General features: G+C 29.6%; 1 protein-coding gene across 1 annotated transcript; it reads left to right on the top strand.

The window, feature by feature from the left end:
* Window positions 1-808: 808 nt before the first annotated feature.
* Window positions 809-3317, top strand: LOC145093072 (Leucine-rich repeat (LRR) family protein). The gene is made up of 2 exons (XM_079031116.1): window positions 809-2083; window positions 2801-3317. The coding sequence occupies exons 1-2, from the start codon at window positions 971-973 to the stop codon at window positions 3110-3112; spliced, it is 1425 nt and encodes a 474-aa protein (XP_078887242.1). The 5' UTR covers window positions 809-970; the 3' UTR covers window positions 3113-3317.
* The last annotated feature ends 21940 nt before the right edge of the window (window positions 3318-25257 follow it).

Here is a 25257-nt window from a genome sequence, read left to right as displayed (position 1 = left end):
TTGGAGGAAGTGAAACCTACATATTAGGTAGATGATCAAATCTTAGACCTCCTCTTTGTTTCAATTTCACTAAGCATATTTGACTTACTATCCCCTTATTTGTCTATTTTGAAGGTTATGAGATTCCTACACTTGTATTACGATTTACCCATAATTACGTCTTACTGTTCGACTTAATATGCTCTTATTTAATTTTTACAAGTTCTCCTTCTCATCTGAATATCATCTATGTGTCACAAACCTTTACGCCAGTGTAGGAATGATTGCTGTCCAATTATTATAATGGATTTCCAAAGTTTGGTGTTGATGTTGTTGCTACAAGAGTTTAGATATTCTATAAAACAATGCTTGATTAAATTTTATTTTATGTCGATTACCAGCATATATTATCAAAGCTATATATATTTTGTATCGATAAAACATACAAAATCTAATTAGATTTGTACAAAAAAATTCAGTATATATAGTAATTTAGGAATTACTCAAATAGTCGACAAGTCGTATGCTGAAACAAAGACCGAAGTGGCAGAATTGTAAATATTTAGAATATCCGAGGCATATTCCTAAGGCCTCTAGTTTTCGTGAGAGCCAACAAACACACCATGCGCTGATCTCGACCGTTGATATTTCACACGTCAGCGATCCTTGCCTTCACGATCCGACGATGACAATTCCATTCCAATCCACAACCAGACAAAATATCTAAACTCTAGGGTTAGGTTTGTTTAACCCAAGCAATATGATTGTGTGATCACTCGGGGCTCCATTATCAGATTTTCAGAGGTACAATCTGAAAGTTTTTAGGGAGAATATACACCGGAAAAATTAGGGTTTAAGCAGTTTTGGTGTTGATTTCTGCAGAAATTAGGGTTAGACACTTGTCATCTAATCAGTTAGGGTTGTAATTTATGATATCGATTCTGTTAGGTTTTCATTCGTGTTGGTGAAAAAACTAAAATTTGAGCCGCTGATGGACGAGATCTGGGAGAGGGCGGTGGAGACAGCGTTAGACGGCCAAACAGATGTGGCATCGGTCCGGACGTTAACCCTCGACGGAGCGGTGAAGTGCGTGCACGGTCGTCTACCACATCCGTCTCTATTCCAGAAGTTTCCTCATCTACAACATCTATCAATTGCAAACATCGGTGTTTCATCACTTGAACAGTTCCCGCGCTTACAAAACCTCCAGAAGTTGATTTTATCAGACAACCGGATCGCCGGCGGTTTGGAATTTTTGGTTCACGCTGGTTTGGATTCGTTACGGGACCTCGATTTGTCGAATAATCGGATTCAAGAGATAGACGATTTGAGGCCGTTGGCTGAGCTACGGCTTGTTTCTCTTGATCTGTATGAGTGTCCGGTTACAAGGGTTAAAGATTACCGATCTAGAGTGTTCGGGTTGATTAAATCGTTGAAGTATTTAGATAAGATGGACGTTGATGAGAACGAGCGGCCTGAATCAGACGACGAGGACGACGACGACGACGATGAAGATGACGACGAAGAGGAGGAGGAGGACGATCCTGGAAGCGGGGAGATCGATGGTGAGGAAAAGGGTCCGAATAGGTTGGCTAATGGTCATAACATCGGGCAAGATGGTGTAGTTGATGTGGATGAAGACGATGAAAGCGATGCAGATGAGGAAGAGGCTGAGATTGTGAGAGGGACTAATGGGAACGCGTCAAATTCGTTGGCTGGTCAGGCAAATGGTTTTCATGCCGAATCTGTTGATGTTGAAGACGACGATGATGATGGTGACGATGATAATGATTCAGATGAGATCGATGAAGAGGGTGAGGGCGATGGTGAAGGCGAGGAAGAGGACGATGTGGTTGAAGTTCATGAGATTGAAGATAGCGATGATGAAGAAGATGGGGTTGAAGATGACGATGAAGAGGATGACGATGAGGAAGTTGATAATGAAGATGTCACTGAGCCAGGGAGTACCGGGTGGTTAACTAGCACAGAAGGTGAGATTGATGGGCATGAACAAGGAGAGGAAGATGTAGACGAAGATGATGATGGAGAAACTGGAGAAGAGGAAATTGGTGTTTTTGAAGACGATGAAGAGGCTGAGGATGAGGTAGTATCTCTTTTCCTTGCTTTAATATTTTTTCAGCATGAATAATTATCGGTCTGCTTTTATGATTGTTGCATCTCATCTCATTTTATCTCATCTGATATGATTTGTTGATAATATTTATTAGTATTCATACCATAAGGCATAAGCCCATAGTTTTTGGTGATTGTTGTTTAGAAGCAATTCTTAAACTTCAATTTACTGTCTTTAATGTCGTTTTGGTGCATCTTTACAGTTTTAAGTAGGTGGGTTTTGTATAAAATTAAAAGGTCTCTAAAACTTTCTTTATTTTGGGTGTTTTTTATTTGGATTTTATGGGTAGGAGGTAAAATAACAAGATAAAATATGTAACCTTTCTGTTATATTTTTGTTGATGAATATGTCTGATGATAATGAGGGTGAAATGGGTTTTTATTGTCACTGATATTGGCTATTATTAGAAAGCTTAGATCCTCTTTCTGCTCTAATTGGATTATCATGCCAAAATCTTTTATTTCTTGTTTTCGATTTTCCATAATGAATTTTAGGAACTTGATCATAACAAGCTTCAGTTTTTATGTATGTAAACTGTTATTTGCAAGGTGGGTTATGTTTAAATCTGAAATTAGGTTACATTCAATCTCACATATATTGGAAAACAAGATTTTCTTTTTTGGCAAAATGATATATGGGATTTTTGTGCAAGTTTGTGATGTGATTTTTGTTTGAATGGTGACACAGGAAGAGGAAGAGGAAGAAGATGAAGATGTAGGTACAGGGTACCTGGTACAACCAGTTGCACAGGTGGCAGAAGATGGAGTAATTGGAGGAGATGAAGAAGATGATCCAGAAGTTGAAGAAGAAGAAGAAGATGATGAAGATGATGATGGTGATGATGATGCAGATGAGGATGATGATGATGATGTTGGGATGCAGCCTCCATCTTCATCAAGTAAACGGAAAAGAGATGGGGATGATGATGGTGGTGGTGGTGGTGATGATGATGATGATGATGATGGCCTTGTTCATCCAAAATCATCAAAGCAAAACTAGCTATTAGATGAAGAAAGATAAAGATGAAAGATGAATGAAATGATTGAAGTTGAAGAATGGTGTGGGAAGAGGGAGAGTGGTAATGAGGGGTTTTTTTCTTGAAAAAAGTGTAAACTAATGTGTTTTGAGAATTTACTACTAGTACAACAAGTAGAAAAACCCTTTGTTTTTTAATGAAAAAGAGAGTAGAAAGGATTTTGAAGAAGGGAAAACAAAGCAAAGCATGTAAAGTAAAGTGGTTTGGATTGGGTGATGATGATGATGATGATGATGATGGGAAAAGACGTTTGATTTAAAAGTTATATATATATAGTAAAGTAATAGTGTAGTATCCGTTGTTGAAATGAGAATTCAAAAGGTAGTTGATGATGATAAGAGGGAAACGCCAACAAACAATCTTATTTGAATGACAGTTGAGTTGAGTGAAGCCTAAAGAAATTTTTGAAAATGGAGGGAATTTGGTATAGAAAGAGGCACTCAAACGAAACGTACAAAAAAAATATAATTAAAATAAGGAAGAAGGGAAAGAGGGTTTGGGTTTGGGTTTGAGTTTGAGTTTGAGATCCATGACATGTGATCATGTGATGTGGTAGTACTTGAAAGAAAGTTGGAACATTAAAAAAAAAAAAAGGTTCCAAATTGGGAGAATGGGGCGGGTATATATGCATGCATGCGTCAACTTGCAAATGGACTCTTTCTCTCGAGTCTTTGAGATGAGATGGAGAGTGGTTTTCGGATCAAATTCGCAAATGCTGCGGCTCAACAGCTGGACTCGGCGGCTGGTAGCGTCACTTGGCTTGGCTTGGCTTGGCTTGGATTGTACTTGACCTTTATCAACATAATTTTTGTGGTACTCAAGTTGTACACGTAGATGTTGATTCGCTTTCTCTTCTCTACCAACAAGTAGATCCCTTTATTTAGATTTCAATTTTAGTTTCTTTTATTGTACTCTGTTATAGTGTTACTTTTTATTTCCTTTTCGTTTGTAAATAAAATTACATAATTAGTCCTTATGTGTTAATAAAATTTGTATTTTTGTTCTAACTTTCAAACTCACGCTTAATTAATCCCATGAGTTTTTGTTCCATACTAACGATTTGTAAGATAATTGCACTTCAAATCCTTTTTTTTTTTTTTTTTTTCCTATCTACTTACATAGATTTTATAACCATGTAAAATAACTAAATTGTTCTTATTTAAATTTTAAACATACTTTTTTAGTGATATTGTTTAAAATATTATTAAATATGGTCATAAGCCATGTCCTCACCCATATGCTATCAATGCTTTATGTTGACTACTTGACTATAGTTATTTCCAAACGACTAACACACAGTGTCACAATCCATCTCTTCCTCTCTAAAATCCATGAACGATTGGACTTGTAAATTCTCCAATGAATGTGTATACATTTATCCGAAGTTCAGTGGTGCTCCGATGAATGGAATTGTTGAACGTAAACTTCAGTTGTATGATACAAGTTCTTAAAACTTTCTTTAGAGGCTCTTATTGATTAAGATGACGCACAACTTCGGAACTTCCTACCACACATGTAATTAAGTCGACCATGGATTGTTCAGATTTTGACTTCAAGACAAAAAAATTTCAACTCCAAACCGGTGGTGTGTTTTGATATTTGTAAAACAATTTTGCTTTTATAAGAGAAAATGATACATATGTTAAATCTAGGTGGCGTTTTTTTTTTTTTTTTTTTTTTTTTTTTTTTTTTTTTTTGAGATTTTTGTAGGTAATAAAATCTAGGACCCCGGCAGTTTTTTTGGATATTTTTCAGGTCACCCTTTTTGATTGGGAGAACCTAGATGGTCCGTGATGATTGTTAGACCAACAATAATAGACAAACTTTAACTTAAAGATCCAACGTCACTGACAGTATTCCATTACAAGGGGAGAGTCCAATCATCAAACAATATGCTCGATGTAATGAAACATTCCATACTAGAAGATATTGCACCAAATTTACTCTATCCAAAAAAAAATCATGAAAACATAGTAGAAAATAAAGTAAGAAATGTGCATCGAGTATGTAGGGACATTTTGGTAGAACCGTAGAGGGTCACAAATCTAGAACGTTTACCCAATTTGTATTTGAATTAGACACTTTCACCAAAATACCATATTCTTTTCTTATAATAAGTTTGATTAAATTATGTTTACAATCATCTTTCTTTCAACTAATACGACTTTCCGATATCCAAATAACGAGTGTCATATATCTATGGATACCTATTGTGACAAAAAGACACTTTTTTTTTAAATCAAAATGGAGTTAATATGCAAAAGTAATGAGAAAATTCTTCATTTTTTTCACCGAATAGTCTAGCTAAAAAAGTATGACTTATAGACATCTCAATCGAGAGTGTAATATGTCTATGCATAACCTTGTTACAAATAATAAAATTAAAAAAAACTATCAGCTCAAAAAAAAAACATTTCAGCTCAAAATTAATACAAAAATTCGATTCAATAGAAGTAAATACATTTTTATAAAATGTTTATCGTTATTTAAGGATATACAACTACTTTTAAACGTTGAATGACAAAAATGCTAATTGTTTATGGGTAGAGGGCTTTTTGGTGATCTCACACCTAATAATTATGATGAAATTAAGCTTAATTTCCACTAATGCTACTTATTACACCCTTATTCTAATAATAGTACATAGAAAATGTACGATATCCTGTTATCCATATGTAAAACAGTGATATTTGGAAAAATTTCAAAAACACCAATTATCCTATTTTGGAGCTTACAAAGCACTACTTCACGATAGTCATATACCGTGCATGGTATGTCTATGGATATCCTTATTACAAAGAAGACAACGAAAAAAGTTTATGTCAAATGAGTTTCATATGTGAAAGTTATGAAGGTCAAAAATTGGATCACTTTTTTATTTTTTTCACCGAATAACCTAATTTGAATTTAAAAAAGTATGACTTTACAATCTCCAAATTTGGAATTTGATAAGTCCATTGATAAGTCTTGTTAAAAAGAACATAATAAAAAAGTTAAGCTAAAACGAAGTTTATATAAAAGAATTATGGAGGCTAAACATTAGGCAAAAACCACAATTTTCACATATCGGCACTTCCAAAAATCTTAAATTTTAGTAGGTGCTCTATGACTATCTTCGTCATTTTTGGAAAATGGTTGGAAAAATTAATCTAATTACTCACTTTCTCTTTTTATAATTAATAAATGTATATTTTGGGGTATTAAAAAAACTCAATAAATTTGCTGAAACATTTAATATGAATTGTTTTTTAAAAAGACTAGTTTATAAAATATTTTTGGTTTGTGACAACTTAAAATAACACCAAAAAATACTTGGTTCGACAAACTAAACAAAATAAATTTCGACTTAATAATAGATTATCACTGTTGATTGAATTTGTAAGAAACAAAAATTGAGTTAATAATCATTGAATTCTTATATCAAATTAAATATATATAGCACAAACAACCTATTTTCTAAATGAAATCACACTAACCCACAGACCCACAAACCCATATAATTAAATGGGTTAGATGGGTCGTGTCCGAATTGATGTTTTTGATGAGTTTTATAGGTTATAATTACATGTACAATGCAAAAAATCACTAAACAATTAACAGGGCCCAAACAACCTATAAGGATCTATGTCATAACACTTTGAAGGCAACATACTATGAACAACAAAACTAGATGAATTCTAATATAATCAAAATCATGGAATTAAGGTTACATACCTTGGATTTACTATAGTAAACAAATCACTTCAATCCATTGTAGTTGTTGGTCTTGGAAAGCTTAGCACCAAAACAAGGATGCCTCTAATGGCTCACACATAAACCCTAAAACTAGAAAAAGAGAGAGAAGAGAGGTATAATTTTCATTCATGTGCTTCTTGGAAAGAGTATGCACGAAATGTTTGGCTCTCAACGGGTCCTATTTATAGTTTAGGTAATTTGCAGGAAAAGCCAAATCTGAATTGATTAAATAATAGATTTAATCCCAAAGATATATCTTTTCGTGATAATGCAAAAGGAACGAATAAACTTTGACTACATAACTGTAACCTTTACTTATCAAATCATACATGATACTACGTTTTATAACATCATGTTTGATAAGTTTACACAACACCAATGCACATTCGACTTTCAAATAACAACTTATGTATCTTCGCTTGAAGAATAGACAATATTATCGTCTTACAATTACTCGTGATAAAATTCATGAAGCAATCTGTAAGTGTGAGTTTATCCAATACTCAAAATCTCCATTTTGTAAGTACTCATAAATATTGTAGCAATCTCATGTAATGCCCAATCTCTATGGACAATCTACAATCGATTCATGACAGTCTTAAGTCACTACTTACTTTCAAATGTATGAGCGACTGTGGAACTATGAATAATAAAATTATTCAGGGAGTGAAACATTCAAGTGAAACACAATAATAAATTAATTAACAATGATATCATCCCATTGAATATAAATAAATCATTATTATTTAATCACCATAAAAATTATGAAATTATTCATTGTATAATGTTTTGAGTAATCAATTAACCACTTGAATTAAATTACATCAGTCATGCCATGTTATGAACATGCATACTATTCATCTCGATGGTCGTTTCTTTGTGAACATATCGACTGGAAATTAGTCCAATGATGCTCAATTTACGGTTCCAAATTCTTATCATTATATAAGATGTAGTGAAATTTCATCTTTACATGCATCGTCCTTTCACGATATTGAGTTTCTATAGTCACAGAGATCGAACCTTCGATATTACAGAATGTTTCATTGTAATTAACTTGTTACTAGAAACAATTCCATGGTTACGAAGTCTCAAATCTAATATATATATATATATATATATATATATATATATATATATATATATATATATATATATATATCAAATATGGTTAAGAAATTTATATTTTTATAAAAATAACGATAAAAACTTTTAATACATTGGTTTATATGATAATATGCATTTTAATGTAGCAAATTTTAGACCCGTTAAGTTGTTATTTATTTTTATTTTGAGTTAATGTTATATATAATTTAATCTTTTGACATACTAAATGTATAAAGAACTTATATAGACCCATTACTCATAAATAAATCAATAACATTTGCATCACAAATTTGGCACAACCAATTTAAGACGAATTTAAATGAAGACTATTGAAAGGCTATTGCTATAAAATCTTAAGTTTTGAAGTTAAATACATTTATTCATTTACCGTTAAAAAAGTAATGTTAATTTAATCGGTTACAAAACTTACAATAGTTAAATGCTAAATAAGTTTCATTTTAAAAGTCTTATAAAAAATGAAAGTGAGTGAATAAGTCAAAACATTCACACAAAAATAACACATTCCATTATTTGAGTTTTTGAAGTTCAAAACTTTACATGGAACCAAGATCTCTTTCATTGTGTTTTTTTAGTTTCCTCATTGTTTGTTCTATTTATGTAGAAGTAAGATACCTACAAGTCACAAATCTAGTATATTATGAATTAATTATTTGTACATTCAAGATTTTTTTTAAATCTATTATTTATAATGTAACTGTCATTTTCATTGTTTTTGGGTGACTGTACAGGGGAAAGAATGGTGTGTGGCTCAAACCCATGCGTCTGAAGAACGACTAATCCAATTTATGAACGATAAATGTTTGTATATTGATTGTCGTCCCATTACATGGGGAGGGTCGTGTTATGAACCGAATACTGTGCGAAATCATGCATCATATGCTATTGACCTTAATTTTAGGGTTAATGGTGAATGTGATCCGAGTTTCGCCACTATAGCTGTTACTGATCCTTGTAAGTCATTTCCTATAATATATTTATTTATGTGCATATTCTTTTTATGAAAATGATTTAAATTACGAGCAATGCACATTAGACAGTAAAATATGGTTTTTGGATTTGGTTAACACATATTATGTTTTTATGTGTTGATGCAGCTTTCCGTTCGTGTGTCTATCCATGAGAATTGACATCTCGATATGTTTCAATGATAGAGATTATAAGAATAATCTATATGTAATTTTCTTGATCAAAAAAATATGAAATGAAAATATTTGATGAATAAAAAACCATTTAGAATTTTGTGCATTTACTTATCTTTAAATTGCAATCAAATTGTTAAACCAACGCAAACCAACTCATCGTAATTTGGGTTCTCGATAATGCGTACGATAACAATGTAATTTGTTAAACGAACGAACATGAACAAAAAAACTTGTTCGTTTATCATTTCTTGTTCGTTCATTTGTTCAGTTAACTTAAACGAACGAACATGAACATAACGAACATGAAAAAAAGCCTTCGTTCATGTTCGTTCGGTTCGTTTACAACCCTCAGTAGAGGGTCACAAAGCGAGATCATTTACCTAATTTGTATTTGAATCAGACACTTTCACCAAAATGCCATATTCTTTTCCTATAATAAGTTTGATTAAATTTCGATTTTGATCATCTTTCTTTCAACTAGTATGACTTCCTGATATACAAATAACAAGTGTCATATGTCCATGTATACCTATTGCGACAAAAAGACAACTTTATTTTTATATCAAACGGAATTCGTATGCGAAAGTTATGAAAAAAATTCTTCATTTTTTTTCACCGAATAGCCTAGCTAAAAAGGTATGACTTACCAACATCTCAATTGGGAGTGTAATATGTCTATGTATAACCTTATTACAAATAATAAAAATAAAAAAAAGTTATCAGCTCAAAAAAAGTCAGTTTAGCTAATTAATACAAAAAATCGATTCAACAGAGGTAAATGCATTTTTGTATAATATTTACTAGGTGTGAGACCCGTGTATTACACGGGTTGGTTTAAAAAAAGATTAAAGATTAAACTGTAAACAAAAAATAGTTTTTAATGTACAACTTTAAAATAAGAAAAGAAGAAATGTATTTATTGCAATTTAATATCATATATATGATATTTAATACTTTATATATATATATATATATATATATATATATATATATATATATATATATATGACTTTAATTTTAGAAATTGAAACAAATAAAAAATTGACAAGTGGGTAATATTTATTTTAAAAATACCACAAAATGACAAGTGTCAAAACTCATGAGAGATTGACATGTGGCAAAAAAAACCGTCATTTATTAACGAGGATTGTTTTTTAAAAAGACTAGTTTATAAAATATTTTTGGTTTGTGACAACTTAAAATAACACCAAAAAATATTTGGTTCGACAAACTAAACAAAATAAATTTCGACTTAATAATAGATTATCACTGTTGATTGAATTTGTAAGAAACAAAAATTGAGTTAATAATCATTGAATTCTTATATCAAATTAAATATATATAGCACAAACAACCTATTTTCTAAATGAAATCACACTAACCCACAGACCCGCAAACCCATATAATTAAATGGGTTAGATGGGTCGTGTCCGAGTTGATGTTTTTGATGAGTTTTATAGGTTATAATTACATGTACAATGCAAAAAACCACTAAACAATTAACAGGGCCCAAACAACCTATAAGGATCTATGTCATAACACTTTGAAGACAACATACTATGAACAACAAAACTAGATGAATTCTATTATAATCAAAATCATGGAATTAAGGTTACATACCTTGGATTTATTGTAGTAAACAAATCACTTCAATCCATTGTAGTTGTTGGTCTTGGAAAGCTTAGCACCAAAACAAGGATGCCTCTAATGGCTCACACATAAACCCTAAAACTAGAAAAAGAGAGAGAAGAGAGGTATAACTTTCATTCATGTGCTTCTTGGAAAGAGTATGCACGAAATGTTGGAAAGAGTATGCACGAAATGTTTGGCTCTCAACGAGTCCTATTTATATTTTAGGTAATTTGCAGGAAAAGCCAAATCTGAATTGATTAAATAATAGATTTAATCCCAAAGATATATCTTTTCGTGATAATGCAAAAGGAACGAATAAACTTTGACTACATAACTGTAACCTTTACTTATCAAATCATACATGATACTACGTTTTATAACATCATGTTTGATAAGTTTACACAACACCAATGCACATTCGACTTTCAAATAACAACTTATGTATCTTCGCTTGAAGAATAGACAATATTATCGTCTTACAATTACTCGTGATAAAATTCATGAAGCAATCTGTAAGTGTGAGTTTATCCAATACTCAAAATCTCCATTTTGTAAGTACTCATGAATATTGTAGCAATCTCATGTAATGCCCAATCTCTATGGACAATCTACAATCGATTCATGACAGTCTTAAGTCACTACTTACTTCCAAATGTATGAGAGACTGTGGAACTTTGAATAATAAAATTATTCAGGGAGTGAAACATTCAAAGTGAAACACAATAATAAATTAATTAACTATGATATCATACCCATTGAATATAAATAAATCATTATTATTTAATCACCATAAAAATTATGAAATTATTCATTGTATAATGTTTTGAGTAATCAATTAACCACTTGAATTAAATTACATCAGTCATGCCATGTTATGAACATGCATACTATTCATCTCGATGGTCGTCTCTTTGTGAACATATCGACTGGAAATTAGTCCAATGATGCTCAATTTACGGTTCCAAATTCTTATCATTATATAAGATGTAGTGAAATTTCATCTTTACATGCATCGTCCTTTCACGATATTGAGTTTCTATAGTCACAGAGATCGAACCTTCGATATTACAGAATGTTTCATTGTAATTAACTTGTTACTAGAAACAATTCCATGGTTACGAAGTCTCAAATCTAATATATATATATATATATATATATATATATATATATATATCAAATATGTTTAAGAAATTTATATTTTTATAAAAATAACGATAAAAAATTTTAATACATTGGTTTATATGATAATATGCATTTTAATGTAGCAAATTTTAGACCCGTTAAGTTGTTATTTATTTTTATTTTGAGTTAATGTTATATATAATTTAATCTTTTGACATACTAAATGTATAAAGAACTTATATAGACCCATTACTCATAAATAAATCAATAACATTTGCATCACGAATTTGGCACAACCAAGTTAAGACGAATTTAAATGAAGACTATTGAAAGGCTAGTGCTATAAAATCTTAAGTTTTGAAGTTAAATACATTTATTCATTTACCGTTAAAAAAGTAATGTTCATTTAATCGGTTACAAAACTTACAATAGTTAAATGCTAAATAAGTTTCATTTTAAAAGTCTTATAAAAAGATGAAAGTGAGTGAATAAGTCAAAACATTCACACAAAAATAACACATTCCATTATTTGAGTTTTTGAAGTTCAAAACTTTACATGGAACCAAGATCTCTTTCATTGTGTTTTTTTAGTTTCCTCATTGTTTGTTCTATTTATGTAGAAGTAAGATGCCTACAAGTCACAAATCTAGTATATTATGAATTAATTGTTTTTACATTCAAGATTTTTTTTAAATCTATTATTTATAATGTAACTGTCATTTTCATTGTTTTTGGGTGACCGTACAGGGGAAAGAATGGTGTGTGGCTCAAACCCATGCGTCTGAAGAACGACTAATCCAATTTATGAACGATAAATGTTTGTATATTGATTGTCGTCCCATTACATGGGGAGGGTCGTGTTATGAACCGAATACTGTGCGAAATCATGCATCATATGCTATTGACCTTAATTTTAGGGTTAATGGTGAATGTGATCCGAGTTTCGCCACTATAGCTGTTACTGATCCTTGTAAGTCATTTCCTATAATATATTTATTTATGTGCATATTCTTTTTATGAAAATGATTTAAATTACGAGCAATGCACATTTGACAGTAAAATATGGTTTTTGGATTTGGTTAACACATATTATGTTTTTATGTGTTGGTGCAGCTTTCCGTTCGTGTGTCTATCCATGAGAATTGACATCTCGATATGTTTCAATGATAGAGATTATAAGAATAATCTATATGTAATTTTCTTGATCAAAAAAATATGAAATGAAAATATTTGATGAATAAAAAACCATTTAGAATTTTGTGCATTTACTTATCTTTAAATTGCAATCAAATTGTTAAACCAACGCAAACCAACTCATCGTAATTTGGGTTCTCGATAATGCGTATGATAACAATGTAATTTGTTAAACGAACGAACATGAACAAAAAAACTTGTTCGTTTATCATTTCTTGTTCGTTCATTTGTTCAGTTAACTTAAACGAACGAACATGAACAAGCCTTCGTTCATGTTCGTTCGGTTCGTTTACAACCCTCAGTAGCGGGTCACCAAGCGAGATCATTTACCTAATTTGTATTTGAATCAGACACTTTCACCAAAATGCCATATTCTTTTCCTATAATAAGTTTGATTAAATTTCGATTTTGATCATCTTTCTTTCAACTAGTATGACTTCCTGATATACAAATAACAAGTATCATATGTCCATGTATACCTATTGCGACAAAAACACAACTTTATTTTTATATAAAACGTAATTCGTATGTGAAAGTTATGAAAAAAATTCTTCATTTTTTTTTCACCGAATAGCCTAGCTAAATAAGTATGACTTACCAACATCTCAATTGGGAGTGTAATATGTCTATGTATAACGTTATTACAAATAATAAAAATAAAAAAAGTTATCAGCTCAAAAAAAGTCATTTTAGCTAATTAATACAAAAAATCGATTCAACAGAGGTAAATGCATTTTTATATAATATTTACTAGGTGTGAGACCCATGTATTAAACGGGTTGGTTTAAAAAAAGATTAAACATTAAACTATAAACAAAAAATAGTTTTTAATGTACAACTTTAAAATAAGAAAAGAAGAAATGTATTTATTGCAATTTAATATCATATATATGATATTTAATACTTTATATATATATATATATATATATATATATATATATATAAATATAAATATATGACTTTAATTTTAGAAATTGAAATAAATAAAAAATTGACAAGTGGGTAATATTTATTTTAAAAATACCACAAAATGACAAGTGTCAAAAACTAATGAGAGATTGACATGTGGCAAAAAAAACCATCATTTATTAACGAGGATTGTTTTTTAAAAAGACTAGTTTATAAAATATTTTTGGTTTGTGACAACTTAAAATAACACCAAAAAATACTTGGTTCGACAAAGTAAACAAAATAAATTTCGGCTTAATAATAGATTATCACTGTTGATTGAATTTGTAAGAAACAAAAATTGAGTTAATAATCATTGAAATCTTATATCAAATTAAATATATATAGCACAAACAACCTAATTTCTAAATGAAATCACACACCGTTCATCACACTAACCCACATACCCGCAAACCCATATAATTAAATGGGTTAGACGGGTCGTGTCCGAGTTGATGTTTTTGATGAGTTTTATAGGTTATAATTACATGTACAATGCAAAAAATCACTAAACAATTAACAGGGCCCAAACAACCTATAAGGATCTATGTCATAACACTTTGAAGACAACATACTATGAATAACAAAACTTGATGAATTCTAATATAATCAAAATCATGGAATTAAGGTTACATACCTTGGATTTACAATAGTAAACAAATCACTTCAATCCATTGTAGTTGTTGGTCTTGGAAAGCTTAGCACCAAAACAAGGATGCCTCTAATGGCTCACACATAAACCCTAAAACTAGAAAAAGAGAGAGAAGAGAGGTATAATTTTCATTCATGTGCTTCTTGGAAAGAGTATGCACGAAATGTTTGGCTCTCAACAGGTTCTATTTATAGTTTAGGTAATTTGCAGGAAAAGCCAAATCTGAATTGATTAAATAATAGATTTAATCCCAAAGATATATCTTTTCGTGATAATGCAAAAGGAACGAATAACTTTGACTACATAACTGTAACCTTTACTTATCAAATCATACATGATACTACGTTTTATAACATCATGTTTGATAAGTTTACACAACACCAATGCACATTCGACTTTCAAATAACAACTTATGTATCTTCGCTTGAAGAATAGACAATATTATCGTCTTACAATAACTCGTGATAAAATTCATGAAGCAATCTGTAAGTGTGAGTTTATCCAATACTCAAAATCTCCATTTTGTAAGTACTCATGAATATTGTAGCAATCTCATGTAATGCCCAATCTCTATGGACAATCTACAATCGATTCATGACAGTCTTAAGTCACTACTTACTTCCAAATGTATGAGGGACTGTGGAACTTTGAATAATAAAATTATTCAGGGAGTGAAACATTCAAAGTGAAACACAATAATAAATTAATTAACAATGATATCATACCCATTGAATATAAATAAATCATTATTATTTAGTCACCATAAAAATTATGAAATTATTCATTGTATAATGTTTTGAGTAATCAATTAACCACTTGAATTAAATTACATCAGTCATGCCATGTTATGAACGTGCATACTATTCATCTCGATGGTCGTTTCTTTGTGAACATATCGACTGGAAATTTGTCCAATGATGCTAAATTTACGGTTCCAAATTCTTATCATTATATAAGATATAGTGAAATTTCATCTTTACATGCATCGTCCTTTCACGATATTGAGTTTCTAAAGTCACAGAGACCGAACCTTCGATATTACCGAATGTTTCATTGTAATTAACTTGTTACTAGAAACAATTCCATGGTTACGAAGTCTCAAATCTAATATATATATATATATATATATATATATATATATATATATATATATATATATATATATATATATACATATCAAATGTGGTTAAGAAATTTATATTTTTATAAAAATAACGATAAAAACTTTTAATACATTGATTTATATGATAATATGCATTTTAATGTAGCAAATTTTAGACCCGTTAAGTTGTTATTTATTTTTATTTTGAGTTAATGTTATATATAATTTAATCTTTTGACATACTAAATGTATAAAGAACTTATATAGACCCATTACTCATAAATAAATCAATAACATTTGCATCACGAATTTGGCACAACCAAGTTAAGACGAATTTAAATGAAGACTATTGAAAGGCTAGTGCTATAAAATCTTAAGTTTTGAAGTTAAATACATTTATTCATTTACCGTTAAAAAAGTAATGTTCATTTAATCGGTTACAAAACTTACAATAGTTAAATGCTAAATAAGTTTCATTTTAAAAGTCTTATAAAAAGATGAAAGTGAGTAAATAAGTCAAAACATTCACACAAAAATAACACATTCCATTATTTGAGTTTTTGAAGTTCAAAACTTTACATGGAACCAAGATCTCTTTCATTGTGTTTTTTTAGTTTCCTCATTGTTTGTTCTATTTATGTAGAAGTAAGATGCCTACAAGTCACAAATCTAGTATATTATGAATTAATTGTTTTTACATTCAAGATTTTTTTTAAATCTATTATTTATAATGTAACTGTCGTTTTCATTGTTTTTGGGTGACCGTACAGGGGAAAGAATGGTGTGTGGCTCAAACCCATGCGTCTGAAGAACGACTAATCCAATTTATGAACGATAAATGTTTGTATATTGATTGTCGTCCCATTACATGGGGAGGGTCGTGTTATGAACCGAATACTGTGCGAAATCATGCATCATATGCTATTGACCTTAATTTTAGGGTTAATGGTGAATGTGATCCGAGTTTCGCCACTATAGCTGTTACTGATCCTTGTAAGTCATTTCCTATAATATTTTTATTTATGTGCATATTCTTTTTATGGCAATGATTTAAATTACGAGCAATGCACATTTGACAATAAAGTATGGTTTTTGGATTTGGTTAACACATATTATGTTTTTATGTGTTGGTGCAGCTTTCCGTTCGTGTGTCTATCCATGAGAATTGACATCTCGATATGTTTCAATGATAGAGATTATAAGAATAATCTATATGTAATTTTCTTGATCAAAAAAATATGAAATGAAAATATTTGATGAATAAAAAACCATTTAGAATTTTGTGCATTTACTTATCTTTAAATTGCAATCAAATTGTTAAACCAACGCAAACCAACTCATCGTAATTTGGGTTCTCGATAATGCGTACGATAACAATGTAATTTGTTAAACGAACGAACATGAACAAAAAAACTTGTTCGTTTATCATTTCTTGTTCGTTCATTTGTTCAGTTAACTTAAACGAACGAACATGAACAGAACGAACATGAACAAGCCTTCGTTCATGTTCGTTCGGTTCGTTTACAACCCTCAGTAGAGGGTCACCAAGCGAGATCATTTACCTAATTTGTATTTGAATCAGACACTTTCACCAAAATGCCATATTCTTTTCCTATAATAAGTTTGATTAAATTTCGATTTTGATCATCTTTCTTTCAACTAGTATGACTTCCTGATATACAAATAACAAGTGTCATATGTCCATGTATACCTATTGCGACAAAAAGACAACTTTATTTTTATATCAAACGGAATTCGTATGCGAAAGTTATGAAAAAAATTCTTCATTTTTTTTTTCACCGAATAGCCTAGCTAAAAAAGTATGACTTAGCAACATCTCAATTGGGAGTGTAATATGTCTATGTATAACCTTATTACAAAAAATAAAAATAAAAAAAGTTATCAGCTCAAAAGAAGTCATTTTAGCTAATTAATAGAAAAAATCGATTCAACAGAGGTAAATGCATTTTTATATAATATTTACTAGGTGTGAGACCCGTGTATTACACGAGTTGGTTTAAAAAAAGATTAAACATTAAACTGTAAACAAAGAATAGTTTTTAATGTACAACTTTAAAATAAGAAAAAAAAGAAATGTATTTATTGCAATTTAATATCATATATATGATACTTAATACTTATATATATATATATATATATATATATATATATATATATATATATATATGACTTTAATTTTAGAAATCGAAACAAATAAAAAATTGACAAGTGGGTAATATTTATTTTAAAAATACCACAAAATGACAAGTGTCAAAACTCATGAGAGATTGACATGTGGCAAAAAAAACCTTCATTTATTAACGATGATTGTTTTTTAAAAAGACTAGTTTATAAAATATTTTTGGTTTGTGACAACTTGAAATAACACCAAAAAATACTTGGTTCGACAAACTAAACAAAATAAATTTCGACTTAATAATAGATTATCACTATTGATTGAATTTGTAAGAAACAAAAATTGAGTTAATAATAATTGAATTCTTATATCAAATTAAATATATATAGCACAAACAAACTATTTTCTAAATGAAATCACACACCGTTCATCACACTAACCCACAGACCCGCAGACCCATATAATTAAATGGGTTAGACGGGTCGTGTCCGAGTTGATATTTTTGATGAGTTTTATAGGTTATAATTACATGTACAATGCAAAAAATCACTAAACAATTAACAGGGCCCAAACAACCTATAAGGATCTATGTCATAACACTTTGAAGGCAACATACTGTGAACAACAAAACTAGATGAATTCTATTATAATCAAAATCATGGAATTAAGGTTACATACCTTGGATTTATTGTAGTAAACAAATCACTTCAATCCATTGTAGTTGTTGGTCTTGGAAAGCTTAGCACCAAAACAAGGATGCCTCTAATGGCTCACACATAAACCCTAAAACTAGAAAAAGAGAGAGAAGAGAGGTATAATTTTCATTCATGTGCTTCTTGGAAAGAGTATGCACGAAATGTTGGAAAGAGTATGCACGAAATGTTTGGCTCTCAACGGGTCCTATTTATATTTTAGGTAATTTGCAGGAAAAGCCAAATCTGAATTGATTAAATAATAGATTTAATCCCAAAGATATATCTTTTCGTGATAATGCAAAAGGAACGAATAAACTTTGACTACATAACTGTAACCTTTACTTATCAAATCATACATGATACTACGTTTTATAAGATCATGTTTGATAAGTTTACACAACACCAATGCAAATTCGACTTTCAAATAACAACTTATGTATCTTCGCTTGAAGAATAGACAATATTATCGTCTTACAATTACTCGTGATAAAATTCATGAAGCAATCTGTAAGTGTGAGTTTATCCAATACTCAAAATCTCCATTTTGTAAGTACTCATGAATATTGTAGCAATCTCATGTAATGCCCAATCTCTATGGACAATCTACAATCGATTCATGACAGTCTTAAGTCACTACTTACATCCAAATGTATGAGCGACTGTGGAACTTTGAATAATAAAATTATTCAGGGAGTGAAACATTCAAAGTGAAACACAATAATAAATTAATTAACTATGATATCATACCCATTGAATATAAATAAATCATTATTATTTAGTCACCATAAAAATTATGAAATTATTCATTGTATAATGTTTTAAGTAATCAATTAACCACTTGAATTAAATTACATCAGTCATGCCATGTTATGAACATGCATACGATTCATCTCGATGGTCGTTTCTTTGTGAACATATCAACTGGAAATTAGTCCAATGATGCTCAATTTACGGTTCCAAATTCTTATCATTATATAAGATGTAGTGAAATTTCATCTTTACATGCATCGTCCTTTCACGATATTGAGTTTCTAAAGTCACAGAGACCGAACCTTCGATATTACAGAATGTTTCATTGTAATTAACTTGTTACTAGAAACAATTCCATGGTTACGAAGTCTCAAATCTAATATATATATATATATATATATATATATATATATATATATATATATATATATGTATATATCAAATATGGTTAAGAAATTTATATTTTTATAAAAATAACGATAAAAACTTTTAATACATTGATTTATATGATAATATGCATTTTCATGTAGCAAATTTTAGACCCGTTAAGTTGTTATTTATTTTTATTTTGAGTTAATGTTATATATAATTTAATCTTTTGACATACTAAATGTATAAAGAACTTATATAGACCCATTACTCATAAATAAATCAATAACATTTGCATCACGAATTTGGCACAACCAATTTAAGACGAATTTAAATGAAGATTATTTAAAAGCTATTGCTATAAAATCTTAAGTTTTGAAGTTAAATACATTTATTCATTTACCGTTAAAAAAGTAATGTTCATTTAATCGGTTACAAAACTTAAGTTTCATTTTAAAAGTCTTATAAAAAGATGAAAGTGAGTGAATAAGTAAAAACATTCACACAAAAATAACACATTCCATTATTTGAGTTTTTGAAGTTCAAAAGTTTACATGGAACTAAGATCTGTTTCATTGTGTTTTTTTAGTTTCCTCATTGTTTGTTCTATTTATGTAGAAGTAAGATACCTACAAGTCACAAATCTAGTATATTATGAATTAATTGTTTGTACATTCAAGATTTTTTTAAATCTATTATTTATAATGTAACTGTCATTTTCATTGTTTTTGGGTGACTATACAGGGGAAAGAATGGTGTGTGGCTCAAACCCATGCGTCTGAAGAACGACTAATCCAATTTATGAACGATAAATGTTTGTATATTGATTGTCGTCCCATTACATGGGGAGGGTCGTGTTATGAACCGAATACTGTGCGAAATCATGCATCATATGCTATTGACCTTAATTTTAGGGTTAATGGTGAATGTGATCCGAGTTTCACCACTATAGCTGTTACTGATCCTTGTAAGTCATTTCCTATAATATTTTTATTTATGTGCATATTCTTTTTATGGCAATGATTTAAATTACGAGCAATGCACATTTGACAGTAAAGTATGGTTTTTGGATTTGGTTAACACATATTATGTTTTTATGTGTTGGTGCAGCTTTCCGTTCGTGTGTCTATCCATGAGAATTGACATCTCGATATGTTTCAATAATAGAGATTATAAGAATAATCTATATGTAATTTTCTTGATCAAAAAAATATGAAATGAAAATATTTGATGAATAAAAAACCATTTAGAATTTTGTGCATTTACTTATCTTTAAATTGCAATCAAATTGTTAAACCAACGCAAACCAACTCATCGTAATTTGGGTTCTCGATAATGCGTACGATAACAATGTAATTTTTTAAACGAACGAACATGAACAAAAAAACTTGTTCGTTTATCATTTCTTGTTCGTTCATTTGTTCAGTTAACTATAATGAACGAACATGAACAAGCCTTCGTTCATGTTCGTTCGATTCGTTTACAACCCTCAGTAGAGGGTCACAAAGCGAGATCATTTACCTAATTTGTATTTGAATCAGACACTTTCACCAAAATGCCATATTCTTTTCCTATAATAAGTTTGATTAAATTTCGATTTTGATCATCTTTCTTTCAACTAGTATGACTTCCTGATATACAAATAACAAGTGTCATATGTCCATGTATACCTATTGCGACAAAAAGACAACTTTATTTTTATATCAAACGGAATTCGTATGCGAAAGTTATGAAAAAAATTCTTCATTTTTTTTTTCACCGAATAGCCTAGCTAAAAAAGTATGACTTAGCAACATCTCAATTGGGAGTGTAATATGTCTATGTATAACCTTATTACAAAAAATAAAAATAAAAAAAGTTATCAGCTCAAAAGAAGTCATTTTAGCTAATTAATAGAAAAAATCGATTCAACAGAGGTAAATGCATTTTTATATAATATTTACTAGGTGTGAGACCCGTGTATTACACGAGTTGGTTTAAAAAAAGATTAAACATTAAACTGTAAACAAACAATAGTTTTTAATGTACAACTTTAAAATAAGAAAAGAAGAAATGTATTTATTGCAATTTAATATCATATATATGATACTTAATACTTTATATATATATATATATATATATATATATATATATATATATATATATATATATATATATATGACTTTAATTTTAGAAATTGAAACAAATAAAAAATTGACAAGTGGGTAATATTTATTTTAAAAATACCACAAAATGACAAGTGTCAAAACTCATGAGAGATTGACATGTGGCAAAAAAAACCTTCATTTATTAACGATGATTGTTTTTTAAAAAGACTAGTTTATAAAATATTTTTGGTTTGTGACAACTTAAAATAACACCAAAAAATACTTGGTTCGACAAACTAAACAAAATAAATTTCGACTTAATAATAGATTATCACTATTGATTGAATTTGTAAGAAACAAAAATTGAGTTAATAATAATTGAATTCTTATATCAAATTAAATATATATAGCACAAACAAACTATTTTCTAAATGAAATCACACACCGTTCATCACACTAACCCACAGACCCGCAGACCCATATAATTAAATGGGTTAGACGGGTCGTGTCCGAGTTGATATTTTTGATGAGTTTTATAGGTTATAATTACATGTACAATGCAAAAAATCACTAAACAATTAACAGGGCCCAAACAACCTATAAGGATCTATGTCATAACACTTTGAAGGCAACATACTGTGAACAACAAAACTAGATGAATTCTATTATAATCAAAATCATGGAATTAAGGTTACATACCTTGGATTTATTGTAGTAAACAAATCACTTCAATCCATTGTAGTTGTTGGTCTTGGAAAGCTTAGCACCAAAACAAGGATGCCTCTAATGGCTCACACATAAACCCTAAAACTAGAAAAAGAGAGAGAAGAGAGGTATAATTTTCATTCATGTGCTTCTTGGAAAGAGTATGCACGAAATGTTGGAAAGAGTATGCACGAAATGTTTGGCTCTCAACGGGTCCTATTTATATTTTAGGTAATTTGCAGGAAAAGCCAAATCTGAATTGATTAAATAATAGATTTAATCCCAAAGATATATCTTTTCGTGATAATGCAAAAGGAACGAATAAACTTTGACTACATAACTGTAACCTTTACTTATCAAATCATACATGATACTACGTTTTATAAGAGATCATGTTTGATAAGTTTACACAACACCAATGCAAATTCGACTTTCAAATAACAACTTATGTATCTTCGCTTGAAGAATAGACAATATTATCGTCTTACAATTACTCGTGATAAAATTCATGAAGCAATCTGTAAGTGTGAGTTTATCCAATACTCAAAATCTCCATTTTGTAAGTACTCATGAATATTGTAGCAATCTCATGTAATGCCCAATCTCTATGGACAATCTACAATCGATTCATGACAGTCTTAAGTCACTACTTACATCCAAATGTATGAGCGACTGTGGAACTTTGAATAATAAAATTATTCAGGGAGTGAAACATTCAAAGTGAAACACAATAATAAATTAATTAACTATGATATCATACCCATTGAATATAAATAAATCATTATTATTTAGTCACCATAAAAATTATGAAATTATTCATTGTATAATGTTTTAAGTAATCAATTAACCACTTGAATTAAATTACATCAGTCATGCCATGTTATGAACATGCATACGATTCATCTCGATGGTCGTTTCTTTGTGAACATATCAACTGGAAATTAGTCCAATGATGCTCAATTTACGGTTCCAAATTCTTATCATTATATAAGATGTAGTGAAATTTCATCTTTACATGCATCGTCCTTTCACGATATTGAGTTTCTAAAGTCACAGAGACCGAACCTTCGATATTACAGAATGTTTCATTGTAATTAACTTGTTACTAGAAACAATTCCATGGTTACGAAGTCTCAAATCTAATATATATATATATATATATATATATATATATATATATATATATATATATATGTATATATCAAATATGGTTAAGAAATTTATATTTTTATAAAAATAACGATAAAAACTTTTAATACATTGATTTATATGATAATATGCATTTTCATGTAGCAAATTTTAGACCCGTTAAGTTGTTATTTATTTTTATTTTGAGTTAATGTTATATATAATTTAATCTTTTGACATACTAAATGTATAAAGAACTTATATAGACCCATTACTCATAAATAAATCAATAACATTTGCATCACGAATTTGGCACAACCAATTTAAGACGAATTTAAATGAAGATTATTTAAAAGCTATTGCTATAAAATCTTAAGTTTTGAAGTTAAATACATTTATTCATTTACCGTTAAAAAAGTAATGTTCATTTAATCGGTTACAAAACTTAAGTTTCATTTTAAAAGTCTTATAAAAAGATGAAAGTGAGTGAATAAGTAAAAACATTCACACAAAAATAACACATTCCATTATTTGAGTTTTTGAAGTTCAAAAGTTTACATGGAACTAAGATCTGTTTCATTGTGTTTTTTTAGTTTCCTCATTGTTTGTTCTATTTATGTAGAAGTAAGATACCTACAAGTCACAAATCTAGTATATTATGAATTAATTGTTTGTACATTCAAGATTTTTTTAAATCTATTATTTATAATGTAACTGTCATTTTCATTGTTTTTGGGTGACTATACAGGGGAAAGAATGGTGTGTGGCTCAAACCCATGCGTCTGAAGAACGACTAATCCAATTTATGAACGATAAATGTTTGTATATTGATTGTCGTCCCATTACATGGGGAGGGTCGTGTTATGAACCGAATACTGTGCGAAATCATGCATCATATGCTATTGACCTTAATTTTAGGGTTAATGGTGAATGTGATCCGAGTTTCACCACTATAGCTGTTACTGATCCTTGTAAGTCATTTCCTATAATATTTTTATTTATGTGCATATTCTTTTTATGGCAATGATTTAAATTACGAGCAATGCACATTTGACAGTAAAGTATGGTTTTTGGATTTGGTTAACACATATTATGTTTTTATGTGTTGGTGCAGCTTTCCGTTCGTGTGTCTATCCATGAGAATTGACATCTCGATATGTTTCAATAATAGAGATTATAAGAATAATCTATATGTAATTTTCTTGATCAAAAAAATATGAAATGAAAATATTTGATGAATAAAAAACCATTTAGAATTTTGTGCATTTACTTATCTTTAAATTGCAATCAAATTGTTAAACCAACGCAAACCAACTCATCGTAATTTGGGTTCTCGATAATGCGTACGATAACAATGTAATTTTTTAAACGAACGAACATGAACAAAAAAACTTGTTCGTTTATCATTTCTTGTTCGTTCATTTGTTCAGTTAACTATAATGAACGAACATGAACAAGCCTTCGTTCATGTTCGTTCGATTCGTTTACAACCCTCAGTAGAGGGTCACAAAGCGAGATCATTTACCTAATTTGTATTTGAATCAGACACTTTCACCAAAATGCCATATTCTTTTCCTATAAT

This window comes from Lactuca serriola, chromosome 3 (genome assembly GCF_051521515.1).
Source record: "Lactuca serriola cultivar US96UC23 chromosome 3, Lser_US96UC23_V15, whole genome shotgun sequence".
In the NCBI taxonomy this organism is placed as follows: Eukaryota; Viridiplantae; Streptophyta; class Magnoliopsida; order Asterales; family Asteraceae; genus Lactuca; species Lactuca serriola.
This window is presented reverse-complemented; position numbering and strand designations above follow the sequence as displayed.

Bases quoted from the DNA above. Each gene is read 5' to 3' on its own strand.
- LOC145093072 (XM_079031116.1), top strand. From the start codon at position 971: ATGGACGAGATCTGGGAGAGGGCGGTGGAGACAGCGTTAGACGGCCAA. The intron at 2,084-2,800 runs GTAGTATCTCTT...ATGGTGACACAG, and splicing joins ATGAAGAGGCTGAGGATGAG to GAAGAGGAAGAGGAAGAAGA.